The sequence below is a fragment of the Daldinia vernicosa genome (assembly GCF_022497035.1).
Source record: "Daldinia vernicosa strain CBS 139.73 unplaced genomic scaffold F5Y00scaffold_12, whole genome shotgun sequence".
In the NCBI taxonomy this organism is placed as follows: domain Eukaryota; kingdom Fungi; phylum Ascomycota; class Sordariomycetes; order Xylariales; family Hypoxylaceae; genus Daldinia; species Daldinia vernicosa.
In genome coordinates, this window is record NW_025953928.1 from 776915 (window position 1) to 799247 (window position 22333).

General features: G+C 47.7%; 8 protein-coding genes across 8 annotated transcripts in view; 5 read left to right on the forward strand and 3 right to left on the reverse strand.

The window, feature by feature from the left end:
- The window catches only part of F5Y00DRAFT_26496 (Serine/threonine-protein kinase tel-1), a 9918-nt gene extending 9426 nt beyond the window's left edge, over window positions 1-492 (forward strand). Inside the window, exon 8 of the mRNA XM_048011736.1 lies at window positions 193-492. Coding sequence (XP_047867011.1) covers window positions 193-212 — 20 coding nt within the window. The 3' untranslated portion in view covers window positions 213-492. The remainder of the gene's footprint in view (window positions 1-192) is intronic.
- Window position 493: 1 nt separating this feature from the next.
- On the reverse strand, window positions 494-1503 carry F5Y00DRAFT_26497 (uncharacterized protein). Its single transcript, XM_048011738.1, has one exon. The coding sequence runs from the start codon at window positions 1395-1397 to the stop codon at window positions 768-770; it is 630 nt and encodes a 209-aa protein (XP_047867012.1). The 5' UTR covers window positions 1398-1503; the 3' UTR covers window positions 494-767.
- A 2875-nt stretch (window positions 1504-4378) lies between these two features.
- F5Y00DRAFT_26513 (cell division control protein 42) lies at window positions 4379-5781 on the forward strand. Its single transcript, XM_048011756.1, has 4 exons — window positions 4379-4523; window positions 4798-4917; window positions 5067-5445; window positions 5497-5781. Exons 1-4 carry the CDS (start codon window positions 4504-4506, stop codon window positions 5560-5562), a joined length of 585 nt encoding a protein of 194 aa, XP_047867013.1. The 5' UTR covers window positions 4379-4503; the 3' UTR covers window positions 5563-5781.
- Window positions 5782-7934: 2153 nt separating this feature from the next.
- On the forward strand, window positions 7935-10483 carry F5Y00DRAFT_252006 (Arginase/deacetylase; the record flags this gene model as incomplete). Its single annotated transcript, XM_048009884.1, has 4 exons — window positions 7935-8072; window positions 8313-8439; window positions 8601-9451; window positions 10430-10483. 4 exons carry the CDS (start codon window positions 7935-7937, stop codon window positions 10481-10483), a joined length of 1170 nt encoding a protein of 389 aa, XP_047867014.1.
- Window positions 10374-13254, forward strand: F5Y00DRAFT_231747 (asparaginyl-tRNA synthetase). The gene is made up of 2 exons (XM_048007058.1): window positions 10374-12395; window positions 12456-13254. Exons 1-2 carry the CDS (start codon window positions 10759-10761, stop codon window positions 12580-12582), a joined length of 1764 nt encoding a protein of 587 aa, XP_047867015.1. The 5' UTR covers window positions 10374-10758; the 3' UTR covers window positions 12583-13254.
- A 410-nt stretch (window positions 13255-13664) lies between these two features.
- On the reverse strand, window positions 13665-14297 carry F5Y00DRAFT_26590 (uncharacterized protein). Its single transcript, XM_048011853.1, has 3 exons — window positions 14132-14297; window positions 13886-14059; window positions 13665-13825 (listed from the first exon to the last, which is right to left on the reverse strand). The coding sequence occupies exons 1-3, from the start codon at window positions 14203-14205 to the stop codon at window positions 13777-13779; spliced, it is 297 nt and encodes a 98-aa protein (XP_047867016.1). The 5' UTR covers window positions 14206-14297; the 3' UTR covers window positions 13665-13776.
- Window positions 14298-16595: 2298 nt separating this feature from the next.
- Window positions 16596-19432, forward strand: F5Y00DRAFT_26601 (uncharacterized protein). The gene has a single exon (XM_048011877.1). The coding sequence runs from the start codon at window positions 16925-16927 to the stop codon at window positions 19295-19297; it is 2373 nt and encodes a 790-aa protein (XP_047867017.1). The 5' UTR covers window positions 16596-16924; the 3' UTR covers window positions 19298-19432.
- Window positions 19433-19815: 383 nt separating this feature from the next.
- On the reverse strand, window positions 19816-21993 carry F5Y00DRAFT_231752 (phosphoglycerate mutase-like protein). Its single transcript, XM_048007059.1, has 2 exons — window positions 20376-21993; window positions 19816-20273 (listed from the first exon to the last, which is right to left on the reverse strand). Exons 1-2 carry the CDS (start codon window positions 21852-21854, stop codon window positions 20160-20162), a joined length of 1593 nt encoding a protein of 530 aa, XP_047867018.1. The 5' UTR covers window positions 21855-21993; the 3' UTR covers window positions 19816-20159.
- Between the last annotated feature and the right edge of the window lie 340 nt (window positions 21994-22333).

The following is a 22333-nucleotide window of genomic DNA, read 5'->3' on the forward strand; positions in this document are numbered from 1 at the left end:
AAACATGCTGTTAATTTCGGTGTGGGTTACGGCAACGGTAAACTTTTTTTTAAAAAACCCTACCCCGGTGGGGAATTTGGTTTTTTTTTTTTTTTTTATTTTAAATTTTTTTCCTCCCCCCCCCCCCCCCCCCTCCTTTTTTTTTTTTGGCGAATTTGTTTGTATGTAAAGTTCTAACTGGATACTACGTAGGATGGGCTGCCTATGCTTGAATACCTAACCTACCTCCTAACGTATAAACTACGATACGATATGATACCCGTATAAATATCGTCGTTGCAGATGTTCTATTTGGATACCCGGGATGAGCGCCGTACCAATATCGAGTGTATTTCCATTTCTTTCTCTTTTGGAGACACCTATTATCAGCCTGCGCTTTGGTGGATATGTATGTATGTGGGTAGATAGATACTGTATTAGACCTAGGTTAACTTGTAGACATGGCACATAGAACTAATTCCTCTTCCGGAGCGCCTCCTTAGCTCACATGCTACAAGGCTTTGTTTACGCTTGCGCGTCTCTCTTTGTTTTTTTTGTTTTTCTTAAAAGGACAGATCTGCGTTTCAGTCTGCTGACTACCTAGTAAGATCTACTTCGTAATTCCTTTGACTTGTTGTGCTTGACCACATGCATCCCATACCTCGCTTAGCTGTCATAAAGAAACTTCGCTACGGATACACGTGTATGAGGGGCTGCGTGCTGCTACATAGGTCGTGGCTTTTAATAACGTAAACTACCTCCTATTAGGTAGTGCTTTGACACCGAGATCACGCCACAATCTCCGCGCCGGCGCCGGCGCCGCTAACTTCCTGCTCCTGTTTGACGGCCGCCGCCTCGGCCTTAGCGCGCTTCTTCCGGGCTCTGCGGACTTCAATTTCCACCTGGGCCATCTGGGCATTGACGGAGACTAGTTTGGGGATGACCTGCTCGACAGCCTCGATGCTTTGCGCCTGCGCTTGCCGTAGAGGCATGGGTGTCAACAGCCCGAACCATCTCAGCGGGTCTTTCCGCTTCTCCTCCTGGAACTCGCGAGCCTCCTCCTCTTTCTCCTCTTCCTTTTCTCTCTCTTCTTTACTCGCTTCCTTGGTGCCGTCATCCGTAGTAGCTCCCTTTTCCGATGGGGCCAGCAGCCCAGCTTCCGCGCTCCCGGCAGTGACGGCAAACGCGGGAATATCCTGGTCGCCGCCCAGAGTGATAGCCACTTTTCTAGAGGCCCGCATGCGCTCGTCGTAGTAGTCTTGGCCAAACCGCATTCCGCGCTCGGCGGCAAAGTTGGCACGTGCAATGTTTTGATATATGCCTGTTTGCAGGCTGCTGAGCTGCTCTCTAAGCGTCGTGTATTGATGAAGGAGGTGAAGATAGCGCTCTAGGAGCTTGTCAATGTGGTCGACCTCCATGGTGGAAATTAGGGCTGTCCTTCTACCTTATCGGAGAGGAGATATTACAGGCTTTAGAAAAGGGGTAATATTTGTGGACTTCAACATTAAGACAGTGAAGTTGAAGTTACGGTAAGTTGAGTAAGTCAACGACGCCACACTTGGCTAAAATGTGGCTTGACTAACCTATAGAAGGTAAGGTTAGTGGAAGGATGTTTAGGGGTAGATACCGAGGTACTTGGCTGTTTTTACTTATTCAACTCGCAGAATCTTCTACATTTATTAAACTACTTTCTAATATAGCGAATAAGAAATTGTACCGAGTAATTTTATATGGCTCTTACAACTGGCATATGCAAACTGTCTTGGCCTCATTCTTATCTGCAGAACACACCGTTCATTGCGAGCCCTACCAGAGGATCCAACTGGCCTAAGGACAAGATGCGAGAGACAGTTGTTTCCAAGAGTTGTTTCCAAGTTCGACTTTGAGGGATCGGGATTCGAACCAAGTATCCAAAGCCCCATCATAAAGATTATCGTTTGAACTCGAAAGCAGGGTTGTATAGACTATAGCCTCCCTTCACAACTTTGTTTGCTTCTCTTCCCTCCACAATTCCCATGCCGTCATCCAGTCGATCCCGAGGAAGATACGGAGACAGCTATTTAGCCACCAGAGCCGCGGTCTTCGAAGTCGGGAGTGCCGTGACAAACCGTAATAACGAACAAGGCGTTACGGGGAGGCCTCTCGAAAGGCCATGAGGGTTGTACACATCTCTCTCTTGTGCTTCCAAACGTATGTGTCGCGATTGACAGGCTTCTTTTTACAACGCCAATTACAAGATCAAGATCGTCTGGCCGTTGCCTTGCACTACTGCCCACGTAGTACAAGTGTCCTCGTCCGGAGCGCGTACGAAGAGGCTTTCGTATGATCTAGATGTGAGCATTATACCAATTGTAGCTGTAGCTGCAGATATCCTATCCTGACCCTATCCTGACCCTATCCTGAACCCCTTCGATCGACTGCTTCGCCACGGGCACCATCATAGTAATCAATTACCTTGATTACACAAGAGATAGTGTACCTAAACGCACTCTCTTTCCTTTTCTTACCTTACCTTACTCCGACTGCGTGCGCACTTAACTTGGGACAGAGCAAGAAGAGCGATTTTGCGAACGAGACACGGCTAGGTGAATGTTCATGTGTCGGAGCTGCAAGTCTCGCTCCGAGTATATATTGCAGACATGGTCGCGTCAACGAATTGTTCCGCCCTGCGTCTATTAACTGCTGGCTCGTTGTGTATCACTGCAGGTTGCATGCAGATTAGTCCTGATTATACAGCTATGTAATACAGGATACAGGTAGGTTAGGTGTAGGTTAGGTGTAAGTTGGGCTATGAAGTAGATATTGAATATTGAATGTAAATTGTATCCATCATCTCAGCTTCACAGCTGTCAAGGCAGGGCTGTCGAGGTCCCATGTGTCGGTATGTATGTACATACAGACAGGGCGAAACTAGGTAAGTTTGCTTATTTTGTTTTGTTTTGTTATCAATTGATGTAAGGCTCGTTGCGTAGATTTGTTCTAGAAAAGGGGTGGGAGGGTCTTCGCCTTATCTGCAACTTTACAGCTGTAAGTATCCTTCCTATGTAATCCTTCCTTCACCTTATGTACGTCGTCATGAAGGACCCTGATGACGCATGAAGAAAAGACACGGGGAAAAAAAAAAATAAAAAAGTTATGCGCCCGGGTCAATTAAGCTAGTCAGCCCCAGACTAACCCAAAATGTACGATATTATTATGCTTCGCATGTACCTGTGTATAAGAAGCCTAGGGTCGATAACACGGGGTTACGACTTCTACGGGATAATCAATAATAACATGATAGGACCATAGGTAGTCAACAATTGCTAAAATGATCCATTGACCCTCTTAGCTCCTTACTCCTTACTCCTTATTGATTTCCCGAATCTCCTCCAGGCATAAAAGTATCCAAAACATTGCCCATATCCTTATCCTGGTCCTGGCTCTTGTCGATACCATATCCATATACCTGCAACTTTTTATTGTTAGTGTTAGCGATAGCCGTAAATGGTGAGACAAGGGAATTTAAAAAAGGACTGTAGAAATGACTACCGTCTTTTGTTCACCATTCTCTTTATCTTATTCACGTTTTTTCTATCTGTTATTAATGACACAGCAGGTCGTATTAGTCAGAAGCTATACAGAAGTACCTATGTATGATCCAGTCAATTGGCCTTGGTATGTGTGGTGTGATAGATATATACAGTGATGAATGTAAATCCGTAGCAGATCCCCTAGACGAATCGATCCTTTAGCTGCATGTCCCCATAGCTCCTGTCAAGCTGTATGGGGCATTTCGAAGAAATTAAGATCAAAAAGGGGAGGTACGTACCATTTTATCTACAGGTATGTACCTATGTACTATGTAACATGAGTCTGTGCAAGTGCAAGTGCAAGTCAAATCAAAAACTCCCCTAAGCCCACCTGCAATTCCGCGCCGCTTCACACCCCAATCGCACCCCCGAAGCAGACTTGCCTGGCAAGCACACCCCCAAGCCGGGCAAGCCTCAGGGAATAGAAAATCACCAGAGCACCAGCACCTGCCGACCAAGAACCAACCCCCAGCTTCCCAGCTTGAAATTCCCACCTGCACTTGCACTGCATTGGACCTGGTTCTGCCGCCTGCCAATCTCGTTGAGCTCAGTCCCTACCTGCCCTGTTCCGTCCCGTCGTCCTTGATTCTTTCTCATCCGCCGATACTTTTTCGATTTCCATTTACAATTCTCTTTGTGATATTGCATCTCGCGCCGAGTCCCCAGCATCCAGCATCCAGCATCCAACATCCAGCCTCCTAGTCTTTCCCTTCACCGCCAGCACCTATCGAAGTTTAGTCTTGAGACATCGTCCCCTCCAAGCCTCAAACTAACCCCTCTGGCTTCTTTTTTTTCTTTCTTTCTTCTTCCCTGACGCCTTTTTTTTCTCCCGCGAGTCAAAAAAACGGCCGATACCTGCCGACATTTCAAGACAGCTCGCGATAAGACAACTTCTTAATCAGGGACATCAACATATCGTACCTGCTCCTGCAAAGGAGCTTAGCAAGTCAACATGGTTGTTGCAACAATCAAGTTAGTTAATATTACTTCCTTTCTTGCTCTCTCTATTCTCTTAATCATCTGCATCATTCCCCATTCCCCATTCCAATACATTCCCATGATGGAAAGGCGCGACTCCGTTATAGACATGTCTCCATGGCCTGCGACTCTTCTTGATGTTTCATGCACATATATTCCACTTTGCTTCTCAGACGTATGCCATGCGTCATTACTTTTGTGCTTGTCTAATACTATACACACCCCACGACGATGTGACAAATTGCTAATATCTTGGTTCTACCTGCAGGTGCGTGGTTGTTGGTGATGGTGCTGTTGGCAAGACTTGCTTGCTCATCAGCTACACAACCAACAAGTTCCCTTCGGAATATGTACCCACGGTATTCGACAACTATGCAGTCACGGTTATGTGAGTTCCAATACGAGATTTCGAATCGTGCTCCTCTTCAAACTGCGACCCCTGGTGGGCTCAAAATGTACTGGCCAAACGGTCAATTGGATTGTATAGTAGGGTTTTGAGGTCAGCATGGACCGAGGCTGACATTCCTTCCCTTGTAGGATAGGAGATGAGCCCTACACTCTTGGATTATTCGATACCGCCGGTCAAGAAGATTACGATCGTCTACGACCCCTATCATATCCGCAAACCGACGTCTTCTTGGTGTGCTTCAGCGTTACATCGCCCGCCTCCTTCGAGAACGTCCGGGAGAAGTGGTTCCCCGAGGTTCATCACCACTGCCCTGGCGTACCTTGCCTCATCGTTGGCACCCAGACAGATTTGAGAGATGACGCCAGTGTCCGGGAGAAGCTTGCCAAGCAGAAGATGCAGCCGGTGCGCAAGGAAGATGGAGAACGAATGGCCAAGGAACTCGGTGCGGTCAAGTACGTAGAGTGCAGCGCTCTCACTCAGTATAAGCTGAAGGACGTATTCGACGAGGTTTGTTGCTTCTCTCTTGGATAAGTAACCCAATATTCTAACTATTCTCAGGCCATCGTCGCAGCACTAGAGCCCCCGGCACCGAAGAAGAAGCCTCATAAGTGCTTAATTCTATAATGTCGTTTAATTGGACAAGCCATAGGCATTTCCTCCTTCATTCCTTCAGCATCACTACAGGCTGCAACAACAAGCTCCAATGAGCATTGGAAGGCGTAAGGATATGTCATTTTGGACCTTTTCCACGACATCTGCATTTCTCGTAATAGGCGATTTTTTAGACATGTGCGCTTGTGATAGCACAAGTGGATAGGATTCAGAATGAATCAACTACGCGCGGAAGCATACCGCCTAAGTGAGGTAGCATTGGAACAGCTAGACTAAGAGATGCCCATATAGGGTTCCAGTTCTAGCCTATCCAGGGCAGAAGAAGCCTCTTACAGTCCAGAAAATGATCGAGGTCCGGAATATAGACAGATACACCAATGGCGGACAAGGGCCTGTCCTCGACATAAGAGACAAGGCACCGACTACTCTCCCTCTGGACAAGAACTCGAGTCATACTGGCCCCGATTCTGTTTTCTCTTTTTTACTACTTTCTAGCAGCCAGGGTTTGGAGGGGAATTCATGAACGCAGGCAGACAGGACTTTGATAGGATTGTTTGGCGATCGGAGTGCATCTGAATTGATTTGATCGTCTATCTTGCCAATAATATCGTCAATATCGTCTTGTGACTCTTTGATGGCCACTTGAACGTGTTTGTTTCTTGTTTTATACCCGGGCAGTTGTAAGTTCTCTCCAACTTTGACTACCGAATCTGATGTTTTACCAATTACCAACATTAATTTTGCCTGCTTGACCCCAAATAAGGAAGGAAACATTGGCAACGGGTGAAAATAACCCGACTTCTACCGATTATCAATTATACTCCCATATCCCATCTAAATCCGTAGCACAACAAACTACCTACGTGGCATGCTCGATGTCTCGGTCAAGTATGCTATGTAGACGGAGGACCACGTATGAGGGCTATGTTATCGAGAGGTATACTTTTCGTAACACAAGCCGGAACCAGACCCGTAAAGGTCGCATAGCCCTACAAGTGCCACATGCATCGGATATAGAGTTGAAGTTTGTTTTCTATTTATATAATTTTACTATATATTTTTTCTTCGTTAAAAAGTCTGTCTCGGTGTAGCTACACAATTATTTCGATGCTCTTAGATCGGGTATTCACGTACACACTACTGCAACCGTCTAACAGACCTGCATATTAGGTACATGACTAGTAGCAGTTCTGTATACCTACATGTATGTATAGTCTGGATGTATAGGTTAGGTAAGCTTTAGTCTCTAGATGAGGTAATTACCTCGGCGGTATCAGGAATGGAGCTGAAGAAAAGAAAGATTACGGAAGCCTATGGTTTTTTTACTGTTAGCTGCATAGTAAGTAACAAGCTTCTAAGTCAGACAGATCTTGCGTCTTGCGGGTAGGATGAGACGGCTAAATGTACCTAATGTGGAATCCTGTAAGTGCTACCAACAACAGGTTTTTTATCTTCTTTTTTTATATTTTCTTTTTAAGTAAGCTCATGTACGTATCGTATCGTCAGCTCATTACGGATACACGATTAAAAACCCATCGGGTCGGCTTTAATCCATATACTTCCTAATACGAAAAAAAAAAACCAATTGTCTAAGACAACGGAATGATGATGGCATGGCTTGCGAGAACAGAAAGAGGCAAGGCAAGGCAGAATACGAAATGAGACATGCCGCCATAGGCTAAGAGGTCTACGATAAAAAACGCCATGTTATTCAAACTCGCATATGACACCTCACTAATTGTACCCAGCCGTCGAAAAATGAAACGTGGGGTCCCTACGCTGCTGTTTCTTCTCGTCCTCTGGTTTATACGCACGCCTATTAACAAGGTGAAGCTACCTACAATAGATGCATATACTACTACCTACTACACACCATACGTATGCACTCCAAGTTTATGCGTTCCCATTAAGGAGAAAGACCTGCTGTTAAGTTATGGAGCCTGTTGCAGAACGCCCATGGCTGCTGCAAAAAGATACGCTATCGCCGGAGCCGGGATTCTTGCGCATAGTAGTTCTAGGTAGTTCTAGGGTTGCATTGCATGGAAGCACCGCGACTAATGGAATGCGGACGGGTACCTAGGACTTCTTTTTTTTCTCTTGGCTTCGCTCCGGACCGCTGCCGAAACTACTGCTGCTGCTGCTGCTGGCTGCTTATCTACTCCGCTCCGGTGTGGGATCGCACAAGGTGAGATAGTAGAATATCTATAGAGTAATGTCTATCTCGGTATCTATCTAGAGAGATAAAGATTGATGCTGGAGATATTATAATACGGGATTTTCCTTGACGACTTCTGGATTTGAGAGTATTCGCTTACATCCTGCATTTGCAATTGCGTTTACCTCTATTTTGGGTTATACGTCTCATATAAACAGAGCAAGACACGATGAGATCGAAAGAACTTATCTGTCTTGCCTTAAGTTGCTTCTCAGCACTTGTCCGAGCTTGTGGCGGACATGATCATCCAGTTAGAGAATGGACTCAAGAGGAGCTTGACGAATTAGAAAAGAAATGGGGGGCGGAGGTAAGCAACAGGACATCTCGTTATTTCGACTATAGTATATACGATATACAGCGAATAGGGGTGAAAGACCCAGGCTGAATGTATCGAGGGAATGGCCATACTCAAGGATACGACGATATCCATGCAAAAGAAAAAGGGTGTCGTCCTCTCTCGACCTTCAGATACATATAGAAATGATTTTCAAATCGCATATTTAACCAGTCTACCGAACTACATACATTAACGACTTACCGTGTACAGTGGGGGTTCTCGGGTATTTCTACGTTCGCCCACCTGGAATATCACAAGTGTCTGACGACGCCGAGCGAGCTCTTCGACATCGCCATCATCGGCGCTCCCTTTGATACCGCCGTGAGTTACCGGCCCGGTAAGTCCGCTTCGTTTATATACGGGGTCACAGATTCATCTCTTACGAGGAGTTATATTATCCTCTCCCTCTCTCTCTCCCTCCCCTATTTCTACTTCCAAAATCTAGCTACATAATCGCCTGCCCCTGAACCGTACCACTAAGCAGATAACATATAACAGGAGCGCGCTTCGGCCCCCGCGCCATCCGCGCGGCCTCGGCACGACAGACCTCCTTCCGGGGCTTCAACCCCCGCGCCGGAATCAACCCCTACGCGAGCTGGGCGCGGATCCTGGACTGCGGGGACATCCCCGTGGTGCCGGTCGACAACGCGGTGGCGGTGAAGCAGATGACAGCCGCGTTCACGGAGCTCGGCGCGCGCCCCCCGTCTTCGCCCTCCCTACACCCGCGCCCCAAGCTCGTCACGCTAGGCGGCGATCACAGCCTCTCCCTGCCGGCGCTGCGAGCGGCGTTCGCGGCCCACGGCCCGCTGCGCGTGCTCCATTTCGACGCGCACCTGGACACCTGGCACCCGGCCAAGTACCCCAGCTACTGGGCGTCGGAGCAGTCGCGCTTCACGCACGGCTCCATGTTCTACCTGGCCGGGGAAGAGGGGCTGATCGCGAACGGGAGCGGGTCCGCGAGCGTGCACGCCGGGCTGCGGACGCGGCTGTCGGGGCTGGAAGACTACGAGGACGACGACGCGCAGAACTGGGTGCGCATCAGCGCGGACGACGTGGACGAGCTGGGGACCAAGGGGGTCGTGGAGAGCATCGTGGGGACGCTGGGGACGGAGGACCCGGTGTACTTGTCGGTCGATATCGACGTGCTGGATCCGGCGTTTGCGCCGGGGACGGGGACGCCGGAGCCGGGAGGGTGGACTACGCGGGAGCTGATACGGATACTGAGGGGGATCGAGGGGTTGAATGTTGTGGGGGCGGACGTGGTGGAGGTTGCGCCGGCGTATCAGGGGGTTGGGGAGGAGACGGCGCTGGCGGCGGCGCAGGTTGTGTTTGAGATATTGAGTAGTATGGTTAAGAGGGGGTTGAAGGAGATGGGGAAGACGGGGGCGAGTAGGGAGGGGGAGGGGGATGGTGGTAGGGATGAGTTATAGATGTAGATTGGGGTGGGTGTTGTGATAGGGGGTTAGGGGATATCTATATGGAGCAGCTCTGTTTCGAGCGCGGGCAGAGATGCTTGATGTGTTCGGAAGGAGTAGCTACGGGGTTGGGAGTTATGCTTGATGGAGAGTTTAAGCTGGAGGTTATGGTAGGATGATCTGCTCGGTAGACGGTATGATAGAGTTATCGTGCAATGGTGATAAAATAGAAGAAGAAGAAAAAAAGAATTACTAGAGTCCTGATAATTCTATATTTCAGCACGAGGATTCCGAGTATAAAACCAACGCTGGTTTCTTATGGTACGGGTTAAAAGGGGTAAGACATCTAATGAAGCCATCTTCATAAGTACCTCCCTACCTACTCGGCTCAAAATGAGGGTGAGACTTTCTACTAATAAATCAAAGTATAAGAATATCTCATCTAGACAACACAGATCCGCCCAATCTGTCACTATGTTGATGTTAAGAATTCTATATTAAGAAACCACCATTATTGTTGCTATTATTATGGCTGTATTCTTTCAAAGTAGAGTAGATATCTGTATGTTTATTGTTAATTATCTCTGAGATGATATCCGATATCGCAGACCAGGTCAGTCATACGTAGGTACATGGCTAATACGGGTATTTGCGATGAAGTAAGAAGTACAGACGACTAGATCCTGGGGCTTGGAGAGATAAGAAATGCATGTGGTAGACCCTTGAAACTGGTGCTTCATGTTACACATAGGCTGGCTTATCTTAGATAATTTCAATTTCGATAGGGTGAGCTTCTGAAACTGGTATCAATAAAATTCATCGGAGAATGGGTGAGTCAACAGCCAAGTATATAGATTTTGGCAAAAAGAGGCAGAGCAGATAAATACCGGCTAAAGGTATTGAAGTAGATAGAGTAAAAAGAAGGAACAAGCCAAATCAAGTGCTACTTCTTATCAACACTTTTAAGCACTTACCTTAGGTTAAGTTGTGACAGATACGCCTTCCCCGCCATCGAAAGAGAAATCGACCATTGGAATTTTTAATATTTGATTACCCCACCACATCCCACCACAGCCCACCATCGATTTCATAAACCCACTAATTCAGTCCAGCTTTCACATCCATCCCACCTTCGAACCCTCGAATCTGCGAACAGAATTTGGGAAACAAACATCGCCGCATTCGCGCAGCTTATAACCCTCGATATTTAGACGGGAACTACCGTCTAAAATAGCGCAATCATGTCTGCAGTTCAAGAATTGGCCCAGAGGGTCAAGAACGACGAAAAGTGCTACGTTGACACTGACGCAGGCAAGGACGACGAGACTGCCGATGGCTCTGAGTTCAAGCCGTACAAGTCGCTGGCTTACGCCTATATTCAGAACTTCGAGAAGCCTACACCCCAGTACCAGACTCGAGCCTCCGAAACTGGTCCCGTTGGACCTGACGAAGACCCTTCCGTAAGGCTTTTATGGAAGGAACCCGCCAAGAGCGCCCTCAAGAAAGCCCAGGGAGCCCTCGACGCCCATAAGAAGAAAGTTCAGAAGCAGCAACAGGCTGCTGCTGCTGAGGCCGAGACCAAGAAGCAGAGGCTACAGAACCTCGAGGCTGCTAAGAAGATTGTGCTCAAGCAAGACGAGTCGTTACCTAAACCTATCAGGATTAAGATCAGCCGTAAAGACATCGAACTCGGAGAGGGTGATAAGAAGGGCACACGAGTCAAGGTCTTTGGAAGAATCCACCGCCTACGAGTACAAAAGCAGGCAACTTTCATTACCTTGATCGACGGATATGGACAATTACAATGCATATTGGCAGCTGGTGACCTTACTAAGACATACGATGCTCTAACTTTCGCCCAGGGTACCTCGCTTGCCCTGTATGGCGAGATGCGTAAGGTCCCTGCCGGACAGACGGCCCCTGACGACAGAGAGCTGCACGTGGATTACTATGAGGTTCTAGGCGCGTCACCAAGCGATGAGGATGCCATCACCAACAAGGTCTCGTCCCAGCAGAACCAATGGGATGCCCAGATGCTTGATAACCGACACCTGGTTCTCCGAGGCGAGAATGCCTCTGCGCTCATGAAGATACGAGCAGCAGTGGAGGGCGCTTTCACCAAGGTCTATGAGGAACTACACCTCACTAAGGTCTCGCCCCCTGCCTTGGTGCAAACCCAGGTCGAAGGCGGCGCGACTCTCTTCAGTGCACCCTACTACGATGAAATGGCCTATTTGACCCAGTCGTCTCAACTCTACCTCGAGACCGTTATCCCGAGTCTTGGGGATGTTTATTGCATCGAGAAATCATTCCGTGCTGAGAAGAGTTTGACGCGCCGTCATCTTTCCGAGTACACCCATGTCGAGGCTGAATTAGATTATATCAACTTCAACGAGCTGCTAGATCACCTTGAAGAAGTCATCTGTCGGGTCATCGATATTGTCCTTGCCAACCCGGTTATCGCCGCTCATCTGAAAGAACTCAACCCCACCTTCCAAAAACCCGCTCGACCCTTCTTGCGCATGAAGTATACAGATGCCATCGACTGGCTCAACGCGCAAGACCCCCCTATTCTGAACGAGGAGGGCAACCCCCACGTCTTCGGAGATGATATCGCGGAGGCCGCGGAACGTCGGATGACAGACATTATCAACCGGCCTATCTTCCTGACACATTTCCCTGTGGAAATCAAGGCCTTCTACATGAAGAAGGACCCCTCAGATTTACGGGTAACCGAGAGCGTAGACTGTTTGATGCCGGGTGTCGGTGAGATCGTCGGTGGTAGTATGAGGATGGAAGGGTATGAGGAGCTGCTTGAGGCATACAAAAAGCAGGGCATCGACGCCAAAGACTACTACTGGTACACCGACCAGCGCAAGTGAGTCCCCCCCTCCCCCTCGAATTCATCATCTCGATTTGAAGCTAACTGTTGGCATAGGTACGGTACCTCTCCCCATGGTGGATATGGTCTCGGCCTTGAACGATTCCTGGCTTGGATTGCTAACCAGCATACTGTCCGCACGGCTTGTCTATACCCCCGCTTTATGGGACGATGCAAGCCTTGAGCGGTGATGACAAGTGTTCCTTCTTAGATGCTGGGTCTCTGCACGAGGTTTGCCGCTGGGACTTGCGGGAAGCATGCGACGACAGATCTGGTGGATCCGAAGCAGGATATGATTGGACTTGGGGAAAGCGGTCAAGCTTATGAGGAACTAGACGATGCTTTCCGAAATTAGCCATTCCGTTATTCCGTGAATAGACTGTTCCTTCGAAGGACACGTCGGCGACAGCTAATATTCGAGTCTTGTTGGCATTTCTCCGAGCGAGAAGGACATGTGGTGACCGACTCTCCTAACTAAGCCATAGATGATCATTTGCTAGCTTTGAAATCGAGACGATCTTTTCGTACTCTCAAGTCTCGACGCCGCTCGTAATAAGCCATTACATAACTGGGCGTCTAAATTGTTCCTTCGTAGTCCTAGCCGAAAATAGAGTCAGCTGTCCTTGATACTATGTAGTCCCGGATGAGACTTCTCGTTTTTCTAGAGTCTAGGCTGAAAATTTGGCTACAGTGAGATAAGTTATAGTAGTTAATGTTTCTTAGTACGTGGATTGAAATGAGATGGATATGAATATTTGATGGGGTTATGCGTATATTTGTATTCAGTATTTTGATTATCGGGCTAGGAAGAGTAAATCAGCAAATAAAGCGAATCTCGGCATACGAGCGATGTAAATGATGCGAATATCATGAAGAACCCGTAAACTTTTACAGTTACACGTATTAATTACTAACTTGTGATGGTTACAAGTGGCGGTATGTACATATCTACATTAGATACACAAGACAAGTTGGCTTGCTCCACGATTTCCGAGCAGGTACATTGATTAGTACTAACTATTTTTAAGATGTACCTATCTCATGTTCTACCTACTAATAGATGTAATTATCTAATAACGAGAAATAAAATTCAACCAGTCAACTTCAGCGGTATGTTATTGGTGTTTGTGGCATTGTACATATGTAGCTGGTGAGCGAGATTACAGCGTTTCTGCAAATACATACACAGGCGCAGTCTTCCCGTCGATTAGTAGAGGGTAAAGTTTGTTAGGTCTCTCTGCGTGGTCGTACTGCATTCCGCGCTAATATATTGCGCACCTCGGGTACCTTGCCGTAGCGCCGTAGCAGGGACCGCAGGGACCGCGTCTTCGGGTGGGGCGGGGTGAGGGAGGGAGGTTGTCTGGTTTTACCTATTTTTTCAATCGGGGATTTTTCCTGGGAAATAGGGGGTTTTCCTTGGCTGCATTCTGAGTGGTGTATGAGGTGGTTTTTGTTTATGGAATATGGTACCTCTTATGTATGCGTACCTAATGTACATAGTAATAGGTAAGGTAAGTAAGCAGAAGTTGAAATTGAAGAGAGAAAAAGAGAGAAAGTAAAAAAAAAGGGGGGATGAAAGGGGTCGATATAAATCAAATGTGTAAATATATTTTGTAAATATATTTATATTGCCTATCGTACATAGAATCCTGCATATGCAACTTTTAATGCAGGTGGCTTAGAGAGAGATTTCACAGATATGCGACTTATACGGATTACCCGGGGAGACATACATAAGAGAGCATGGCATGGCAGCATGGCTGACATGCAAGGCACAACGTCTCTGCCGTAAGAAGCCGCCAAACATTGCAGGAGGTTATGCGGGGGGAGGGTTTGACGATGGATACGACGATATATCAGAGTGTCATATCGCACAGCTGAAAGTGCGCTTTAACTACCCTAGGTACCTACATATGTAAACGCCTTAACGTGCGGAGAATACATAATATGTATTGTCTCGAGGTCACGTTAGTCTCGACACCATTGACGAACGACAACTTGCGATACCAACGAGACCTAAAGGAATTGATAAGGCTAGGCCCTAGGGCTTGGGTTTGGGTTGTCCGGTTCCAGACCTAGGGGATCCCAAATCGAGATGACCGTTCGTGGTCCGGACCCGCTGGACCTGTCTGAACCATGGATGGGCAATTGATCGTCTCTCGTACCGCATTCATGTCTCATTAGTGTACATACATATGTACACTAGATGGAAGCTCTCATTAGATAGTGTAGAAGCCGGCTTGTAGATGCATGGAAAGAATCGACGAATGTGTATCGTTTCGTTTCTATTCTACATAGCGGCAAGACGGAACTGTTTTCGCGGATATGGATAACCTGGCTAGTGAATTCGCGATGCATTGCTATCGCAGGGTCTATATCCCCTGATCCCATCGGCATAATGTTTTTGACAAGCTGTAACTCGTGTCTAGACCCTGTAGGCCCCCCATGTCTATTGGCACGAGTCTAACCCGCTACGCTGCCGATGGGGCTCTTGGAGTGCGTACACTACTACGTACATAGTAGACGACGGCGCTTCCCAACCCTCATATATACATATTCGAATGCCCCTTGACGAGGAAGATATTCGAGACATTGAATATTGAGATATTGAGATATGAACCGGTTCTATGTAATCTTATGCTGCCATCTCTAGTGTAGTCACCGGAAGTAATTTTAGGCATCGGGAGAGGTCCGTGGGACAAGTCAATGGGGTCGCCGAGTCTTGGCGGACTGAATATCCCATCAAACTCACAAAGGTCATTGAGTTGAAACGTCGAAAATGAGGCTGAACTTTGACATACACGTAATAGCTGTCAGCCGTTGGAATTTCTTAGGTTAGCTGCAAGTCGAATATCAATTGTTCTCTTGCACTACTTATTCCCTCCCCCCCATTGACCGTAGATATATGCATATATGGAAATACGCATACGAAGTAATACTTAAAACGCGTGCGGAAATAGCCTGTCTGTCCCCGATCTGAAACTACGGGCAAAGTCGCGTGAGGGATGGGGTTGACCTTTTTAAGAGACAAAGACGCGGAATATTACTCGTAAGAGTACCGTCGCATACGTCTCTTTATTGGAATGGTACCTTTCATCTTAACTTGCTGTATTTAGCGTCAGCTAAAAGCCCCCCCTGTTCCTCTGGGGGGTGGACAGTTACCCAAAGGGACCATTTAAGGGGCACCTAACACGGGAAACAGCTTCGACTTCGTACGGTATCTCAAGTAGGTACCTAACCCAAACTTCCTTAGACTGGGTCTAAAATACCTACATACCCGGTAGGTACCATGTGGTAAGAAAAGGGTACCTAACTCAAAAAAAAAAAAAAATAAAGGGTACCTACACCACTGTTGAATAGGCGTAAGAAAAAAATAAATAAAAAAGGTGGGTGCCCAGGTGGAAGGAAGAGATGTTCAAAATAGGTTTAGCAGCTGCAGGCTATTTCATTAAAAACTTAGCGCCCCCCATTTTTGGACATTTTGGCAATCTGCACCAACCGAAGTCGTCCAATTATTTTCCTCCATTTTTCTGCTCGTCTCCTTCTCACCTTCCTCCCTCCAGTCCTCTTCCTCTCCTTCATACGGAGTAGCTCAAGTCTCTCTCTTTCTCCTCCTCCTCCCCCCCTACCTTACGCTCTAACTCCTCTTCCTCATCCTTATTCTACCTCCTATTGTATCTTACCTATCCAATCCTTCTTTGCTGCCTCCTCGTTTTCCAGAGCCATTGGGATCTTTTTTCCAGCTTTTATTTACCTACGCTCATTCGCTATAACTTTCTTAATATTCTTTATAAACTTCCGCGCGCCAAGATATTCCTATCCCTTTTTTTTCTCTCTCGCCCAAGAGACAGCTCTCGGCCAATTTTAATCTGTCTGCGCCAGCTAGCCCGTAGCGAATCTACCGCTGAACCCTTATAAGGACTCGACGACGAAAGCTTTGTCGTCGCTGTAACTTCTCGACGCTCTTTTCTAGCAAGTCGCAGTTCGCTCGCTTTGGAGGAATAATCTTCGTCTTTGTTCGACATAGTCGGACCATCGACACGGATCAAAGGACAGTATAAGCCAAACTGACGCTTATTCGCCGAGGCAATCTATTCTTGTCTTGCCTTTTCTATCCTGGCCAGATCTAGGTAATCCCGGACAACATTTACGTTACCGCACTCTACGAGATATTTTTACCTCGACCGATTCGATTATTGCGCGTCATCTTGGCGAGAAACCACCGAACCGTTGCATATAGCTTATATCCATCTTCCTCGGTGGTGCCTCTTTATTCGATTAGAGATACCCCTTATATTTTCAGCTAAACTATTGTTTGGACAAACTCGAAGTTGTTCCGTTTACTCTTTGGCCCGATAGCTGTTATAATATCCAATATTGCTTGTTATACTAGGATCCTAGCGACGTTCCGGGTCCTATTTCTGTATTCTGCCCTCGTGCCTATTTTCGGGCACGTGTAATCTTTCAAAACGGCGGTTTTATCGCACGTCTCGCGGGACAGCCTTGTCCCTCCTCATCTTCTCGGGATGCAGGACCTCTCAGTCAACGGTGGCGTCCCCACTGGCCCTGCCGGCAACCCAGGCCGATTTGGCCATGTATCTAAGCCTTCAAACAGCGATACCGGTTTCTCTCATGGCGCTTTCACCTCTAATATCTCTGGGTTCGCCGACAGGCATCCCCGCCGTGGCAACATCCCTTCGATCAACACCCAGAACCAACTGAACCCGCCTGCCCCCAATAACGTTCCCGATATGACTACGCCTGGCACTGGTTTTGATATGCAGTTTACTCCTCTTCTTCCGTCCCAATTGCTCCTCGGCAGCCCGTTCCAGCCCGGAACCCCTGCTGCTTTTGCCAGTCCTCAGTTCCAGAACATGTCCGCATTTCAGCATGGTCAACAGCATAATGGTCAGCAGCAGCACAACAACATCGCAAGTCCCGTTCAGCAGAGCCTGTCTCCTCAAGCCTACCAGTCGATGGTGTCCCCCTCCACGTACGGCGCTCCTCAGTTCTTTCAGCCGCAGTCTCCCAGTGGTTCTTTCAACATGAATGGCCAAATGCAGCCTCAGTCGCCAACTCTAAGTCCCGGTATTGTTACGGGTACTAGCAGGACTGTATATCTCGGAAATATCCCCCCAGATACTTCCGCCGAGGAGATTCTTGGTCATGTGAGGAGCGGGCAAATCGAATCCGTTCGACTACTTCCCGACAAGAACTGTGCGTTCATTTCTTTCCTCGACGCTAATGCTGCGACCCATTTCCACTCCGATGCTATCTTGAAGAAGCTCTGCATCAAGGGACAGGATATCAAGATTGGTTGGGGTAAGCCGTCCCAGGTACCCACCTCAGTTGCGTTGGCTGTCCAGCAGTCTGGCGCTTCTCGAAATGTTTACCTTGGAAACCTCCCAGAGGACATTCCCGAAGAAGAGCTACGCGAGGACCTCGGCAAGTTTGGGGCTATCGACACAATCAAGATTGTCCGGGAGAAGAACATTGCTTTCATCCACTTCTTGTCTATTGCCAATGCTATGAAGGCCGTGCAACAACTGCCCCAAGAACCCAAGTGGCAATCGCCTCGCCGCGTTTACTACGGCAAGGACCGATGTGCCTATGTTTCGAAGACGCAGCAGCAGAATGCGGCTCAGTATCTCGGTATTGCACCTGGATATGCTCACATGTTGACCGGCCAGGACCGCGAAGTTATTTCTAGTGCTCTTGCTCAGCAGTCGGTAGCTGCCGCAGCTGTTGCGACTACGGCTGGTGGTATAAACAATCTTGGCAACCGAACAATCTATCTGGGCAACATTCATCCGGAGACCACGATTGAGGAGATTTGCAACGTCGTGCGAGGTGGCTTGCTTCATCATATTCGATACATTCCCGATAAGCATATTTGCTTCGTTACTTTCATTGATCCCACTGCGGCTGCTTCTTTCTATGCTCTAAGCAATCTTCAGGGTTTGATGATTCACAACCGTCGTCTGAAGATTGGTTGGGGAAAGCACTCCGGTGCTCTTCCACCAGCCATTGCATTGGCTGTTAGCGGCGGCGCCTCTCGCAATGTTTATATTGGCAACTTGGATGAGACTTGGACTGAGGAAAGACTGAGGCAGGATTTCTCTGAATATGGTGAGATTGAGTTGGTCAACGCCTTGCGTGAGAAGAGCTGTGCTTTTGTCAACTTCACCAACATTGCAAATGCCATTAAGGCCATCGAGGCCGTTCGAAGCAAGGAAGAATACAGGAAGTTTAAGGTGAACTTTGGAAAAGATCGTTGCGGAAACCAACCCCGACAGCTTCAACAAGCTCAGTCCCCTCGTGGAGAAGGTGTGGCTTCGCCTCAACCAGTTGGTAGCGGAAGCAACAACTCTCCGACCAACCCGACTTCGCCCCAGTCTGCCAACAACGTCAGCATGTTTGCTAATGGCAACAATCCGCTCACCCTGTACTTGAACCAAGTATCGCAGCAGGCTCAACAGCACCAGCAGCAACAACACCAAATGCTGGCTTCCCAGCAAGCAGCGTTGTTCGGAACTGCTGCATCTTCGCCCAACGAGCTATCATTGGATATTCCCCAGTCCGGTTCCGGCTCTGGTCATGGACAGTCCGCGAGCATCTCGAACGGATATGCGAACAATGGATCGGGTGCGCCGACGATTGGTGGCCTTCTTGCCCCTGTTAATGCTCGAGCACAGCACAATCGTGCTGTGAGCCTGCCTGTTTTCGCTCCTGGGTTCGAGAATGGAGGGAACAGTCCTGTTAGCGCTATTGGTGGCCCAAGCGAGGGAGAGCGCCGAGGACACCAATATCAAGCAAGCTTCGGTGGCATGGGCTCTGGCCTTGGCCTCGCCATTCAGGGTGGCCTGAATGGCTGGGTCGAGGAGGAGGTTGCTAACTGATTTGACACGCCGTTCCAAAGGCGACTACCAGGGAAAGATAATATGTTGTAATCGCTGCGTTGATTTTCTTCGGCGTTCTTTATTCAGCTTTCAACGGCTACTGTTGGCATTTCCTGTATGATCTTTGTAAAACCCCTTGAACTTTCCCGGTCATTCGACCCCACGAGAAGAAAAAAGGTTGTTAATCGACTTTGCGTCCCCCCCCTGAAAGAATATGATGATGTCCAATGCCTTAATTTGGGTAGTTGGGACGTGTGTTGGGAGAGAGCTTCATCTCTGAAAATGAGATTTGAAGCAGGTTCGATAGGAATTTTGAGTGATGGGAGGAGTGGTATGAGGATAGATGGAAATAGAAAAGGATGTGGCCGATGGCGGTCCTGATTGTCGAGAGGTTATTGGTAGTATTTCAGTATCTCTTGGTATAGCTCTGCTGTCATCGCATAACATCTCAGTCTTAAAATATGATAGGAGGGTATTAATATGACAATTGAAAAGCTCTCCTGGTTCTTCTGTTTTGTGATTTGTCGTGTGAATGTTGAAGTCATCTTTAAGACACTGGAGCTTTCAGTCCAGTTATATCAATATAAATGATATTGTATTCTTGCTTCTCAACCTAATGCTTAACTTAACCATGTAGCGCCTTGGTAATGTTCTTGATGCTGATATTCGGAAGTATTTATCATGTAATAGCTTATATACGTATGCGCAAGCTGAGCAGAGTTTAGCTGCAGCTATAAAACGCCCATATCCTTCTTTTTATCCTTCTAATTCATCTCTTCTCTTCCACTAATCTAACTAGCATACCACTAACTTGCTTCATTTGCGAATTATCTCATTTTCGCTCATATACCTTAGGTACTCATCAATAACCGGCCGGCTCGGGCTTTTCCGGGAATGCAGGAGCCTTGATGTCAGTCCTGCACTGCTGCTTCCAATTGCGTGGGACGAACTTGTCCACGATGGCTTTGAATGCGGTCTAGTTATTCGGTTGTTAGCTCAGAGATATATTTTACTCCTGTTAGAATAGCGTAGGTATAATGAACGTATTGGCGTGAGTAGGCAAATGTAGGAAACTCACCAGCGTGCAGAAGCTCTCGTCGCCGTCGAGATGCTTGCCCGGGGCTCTACAGCCCGGTACCGTGACGACCTCGTCATTATATCGTATCCGCACGTAGTACTCCTCCAATTTCGCCCTCTCCTCGGTTGATAGCTCCTCGCTCCGCTTGCGGCCTATACTCGGCGGGGGACTGCCGGGATTTGCGCGGGCCGAGAATAATGAGCCGAACCAGCCGGGCTTGTTAGTCCGGGCAGGACTGGTTTCTGCCGAGGATGTCGTCGCCGCGCCCTGCTGATTCGGGTTTGCTGATTTGGAACGGGCGGGGTCTGATTTCCGGAACATTTCGATGGCGATGTGGCTTGTGTAAGGGGGCCACCTACCGCTCTCGTATGCTCCTAAGCTGGCTAATACACCGGCGAGCGTCGTATCGTGGCATCCGCTCAGCCCGAAACTGATGGGCGTAGCACCCTTATCTTCCGTTATAGGTCCGCCTTTTAGCTTCCCTCCTACCTCATACTCTCCGTCGGCAGTCGAGCGCTCAGCGCTACCTACCATGCGGCCTACGACGTCACCTAATAAGCCTCCGATTCCTAGTGCCCGGTACTCTTGACTCTCCTTGTACCCCGCGAACCACTCCTCGACGCCGATTTTCTCGATGATCTCGCGCCCCTTCGGATCGTAGAATTCCTTAGGCAACCGTGTCTGCGGCCCATGCGCTAGTGTCGAGTTGATCGTGTCCATGATACCACTTAGACGTGGCCGTCCGTCCACAGCCACACGCGGCGAGTCCTCCGGCATCCATTTTCCGTACAACTTATTCAGGTACGCCATTTCCTCCGTCTCGTTCCAGCGCTCGGCGGTACGTTGTGCGAAAGCCCGCGATAGCGCCGCGAAACGTCTACAGTTGCTGTCGTTAGGGAATAGGGTCTCGTCGCCCGGGGCGCGTGTTAGGATAGCTGGGGTCGGGAAATTAGGGGCCCGCGTATGCGACGGATATAAACCCGTGAACGTCTCCTGAACAGAGTCCATTGCTCTCGGGATCGGCGTTGCGCGTAGGTACAGGCTATCGGCATTGAGCAAGACCGGAGGCAGGAAGCGCAACTGGTCGACATAGAGAGTACGTAGACGAGTACCAAGGTCGAATGTGGTCTCGCGGCCGCGGTCAGTCAACATACCCATCTCGCACACGCCGTCAAGTTCACCGGCGGGGCCTTGGGCAAGCACAGGCTCGTCATTGGGGCCGAATGCCTCGAGGCGGCGTTTCCATTCGAAAGTGGAGAATTGGCCGGCATGGCGGTCTAGCACGACGGACTTGAGCTGACGGACGGCGCTGCAGTAGGGCCAGAAAGCGGGTAGGCCGGCATTCTGAAAACGGGCGGACACAGGAGAACGTTCGCCATGACGGAGGAGGACCTGGACTAACTGTAGCTGTAGATTCTCCGGGTATAGCGTCTTGAGTTCATCTTCTGTGTACGGAGGCCTGGGGATTAGGGATGTCATGATAATAGAAGACTGTTTACTCGGCTAGGAAACAAGTCCAACCTGAATTAAAGCAAAAGTTGGAATTATATAATGACGGAAACGAATAAAACTTTGGTACTTTAGAATGCCTTAAATTTATTTAAGGATTTGTATTAAGAGATTTTAATATGTAGGTAAAGTTTAAGTAGTGTTTAATTTAGTTTTGTTAATTTTACTTTTTAATTAAACGTTAATTGGTTAAAATTTTACATTAATTGGTTAATTTTACTTTTTAATTAAACGTTAATTAGTTAAAGTTTTACGTTAATTAATTAATTTTACTTTTTAATTAAACATTAATTAATTAAAGTTTTATATTAAACTTTACATTAATTAATTAAAATTAAGCGTTAATTAATTAAAATTAAACATTAATTAATTAATTTTATTAATTTTATTAATTTTATTTTAATTGTTTAATATAATTATAATTATTTTTAACTTTAACTTAATTTTAC

Coding starts and splice junctions, on each gene's coding strand:
- F5Y00DRAFT_26497 (XM_048011738.1), bottom strand. CDS start 1,397: ATGGAGGTCGACCACATTGACAAGCTCCTAGAGCGCTATCTTCACCTC.
- F5Y00DRAFT_26513 (XM_048011756.1), top strand. CDS start 4,504: ATGGTTGTTGCAACAATCAA. Junction 4,524..4,797: donor ATGGTTGTTGCAACAATCAA/GTTAGTTAATAT, acceptor TTCTACCTGCAG/GTGCGTGGTTGTTGGTGATG. Junction 4,918..5,066: donor AACTATGCAGTCACGGTTAT/GTGAGTTCCAAT, acceptor CTTCCCTTGTAG/GATAGGAGATGAGCCCTACA.
- F5Y00DRAFT_231747 (XM_048007058.1), top strand. CDS start 10,759: ATGTCTGCAGTTCAAGAATTGGCCCAGAGGGTCAAGAACGACGAAAAG. Junction 12,396..12,455: donor TGGTACACCGACCAGCGCAA/GTGAGTCCCCCC, acceptor CTGTTGGCATAG/GTACGGTACCTCTCCCCATG.
- F5Y00DRAFT_26590 (XM_048011853.1), bottom strand. CDS start 14,205: ATGTTTGGCGGCTTCTTACGGCAGAGACGTTGTGCCTTGCATGTCAGC. Junction 14,060..14,131: donor GCCATGCCATGCTCTCTTAT/GTATGTCTCCCC, acceptor CTGCATTAAAAG/TTGCATATGCAGGATTCTAT. Junction 13,826..13,885: donor CCTATTACTATGTACATTAG/GTACGCATACAT, acceptor TACACCACTCAG/AATGCAGCCAAGGAAAACCC.
- F5Y00DRAFT_26601 (XM_048011877.1), top strand. CDS start 16,925: ATGCAGGACCTCTCAGTCAACGGTGGCGTCCCCACTGGCCCTGCCGGC.
- F5Y00DRAFT_231752 (XM_048007059.1), bottom strand. CDS start 21,854: ATGACATCCCTAATCCCCAGGCCTCCGTACACAGAAGATGAACTCAAG. Junction 20,274..20,375: donor ACGAGAGCTTCTGCACGCTG/GTGAGTTTCCTA, acceptor CCGAATAACTAG/ACCGCATTCAAAGCCATCGT.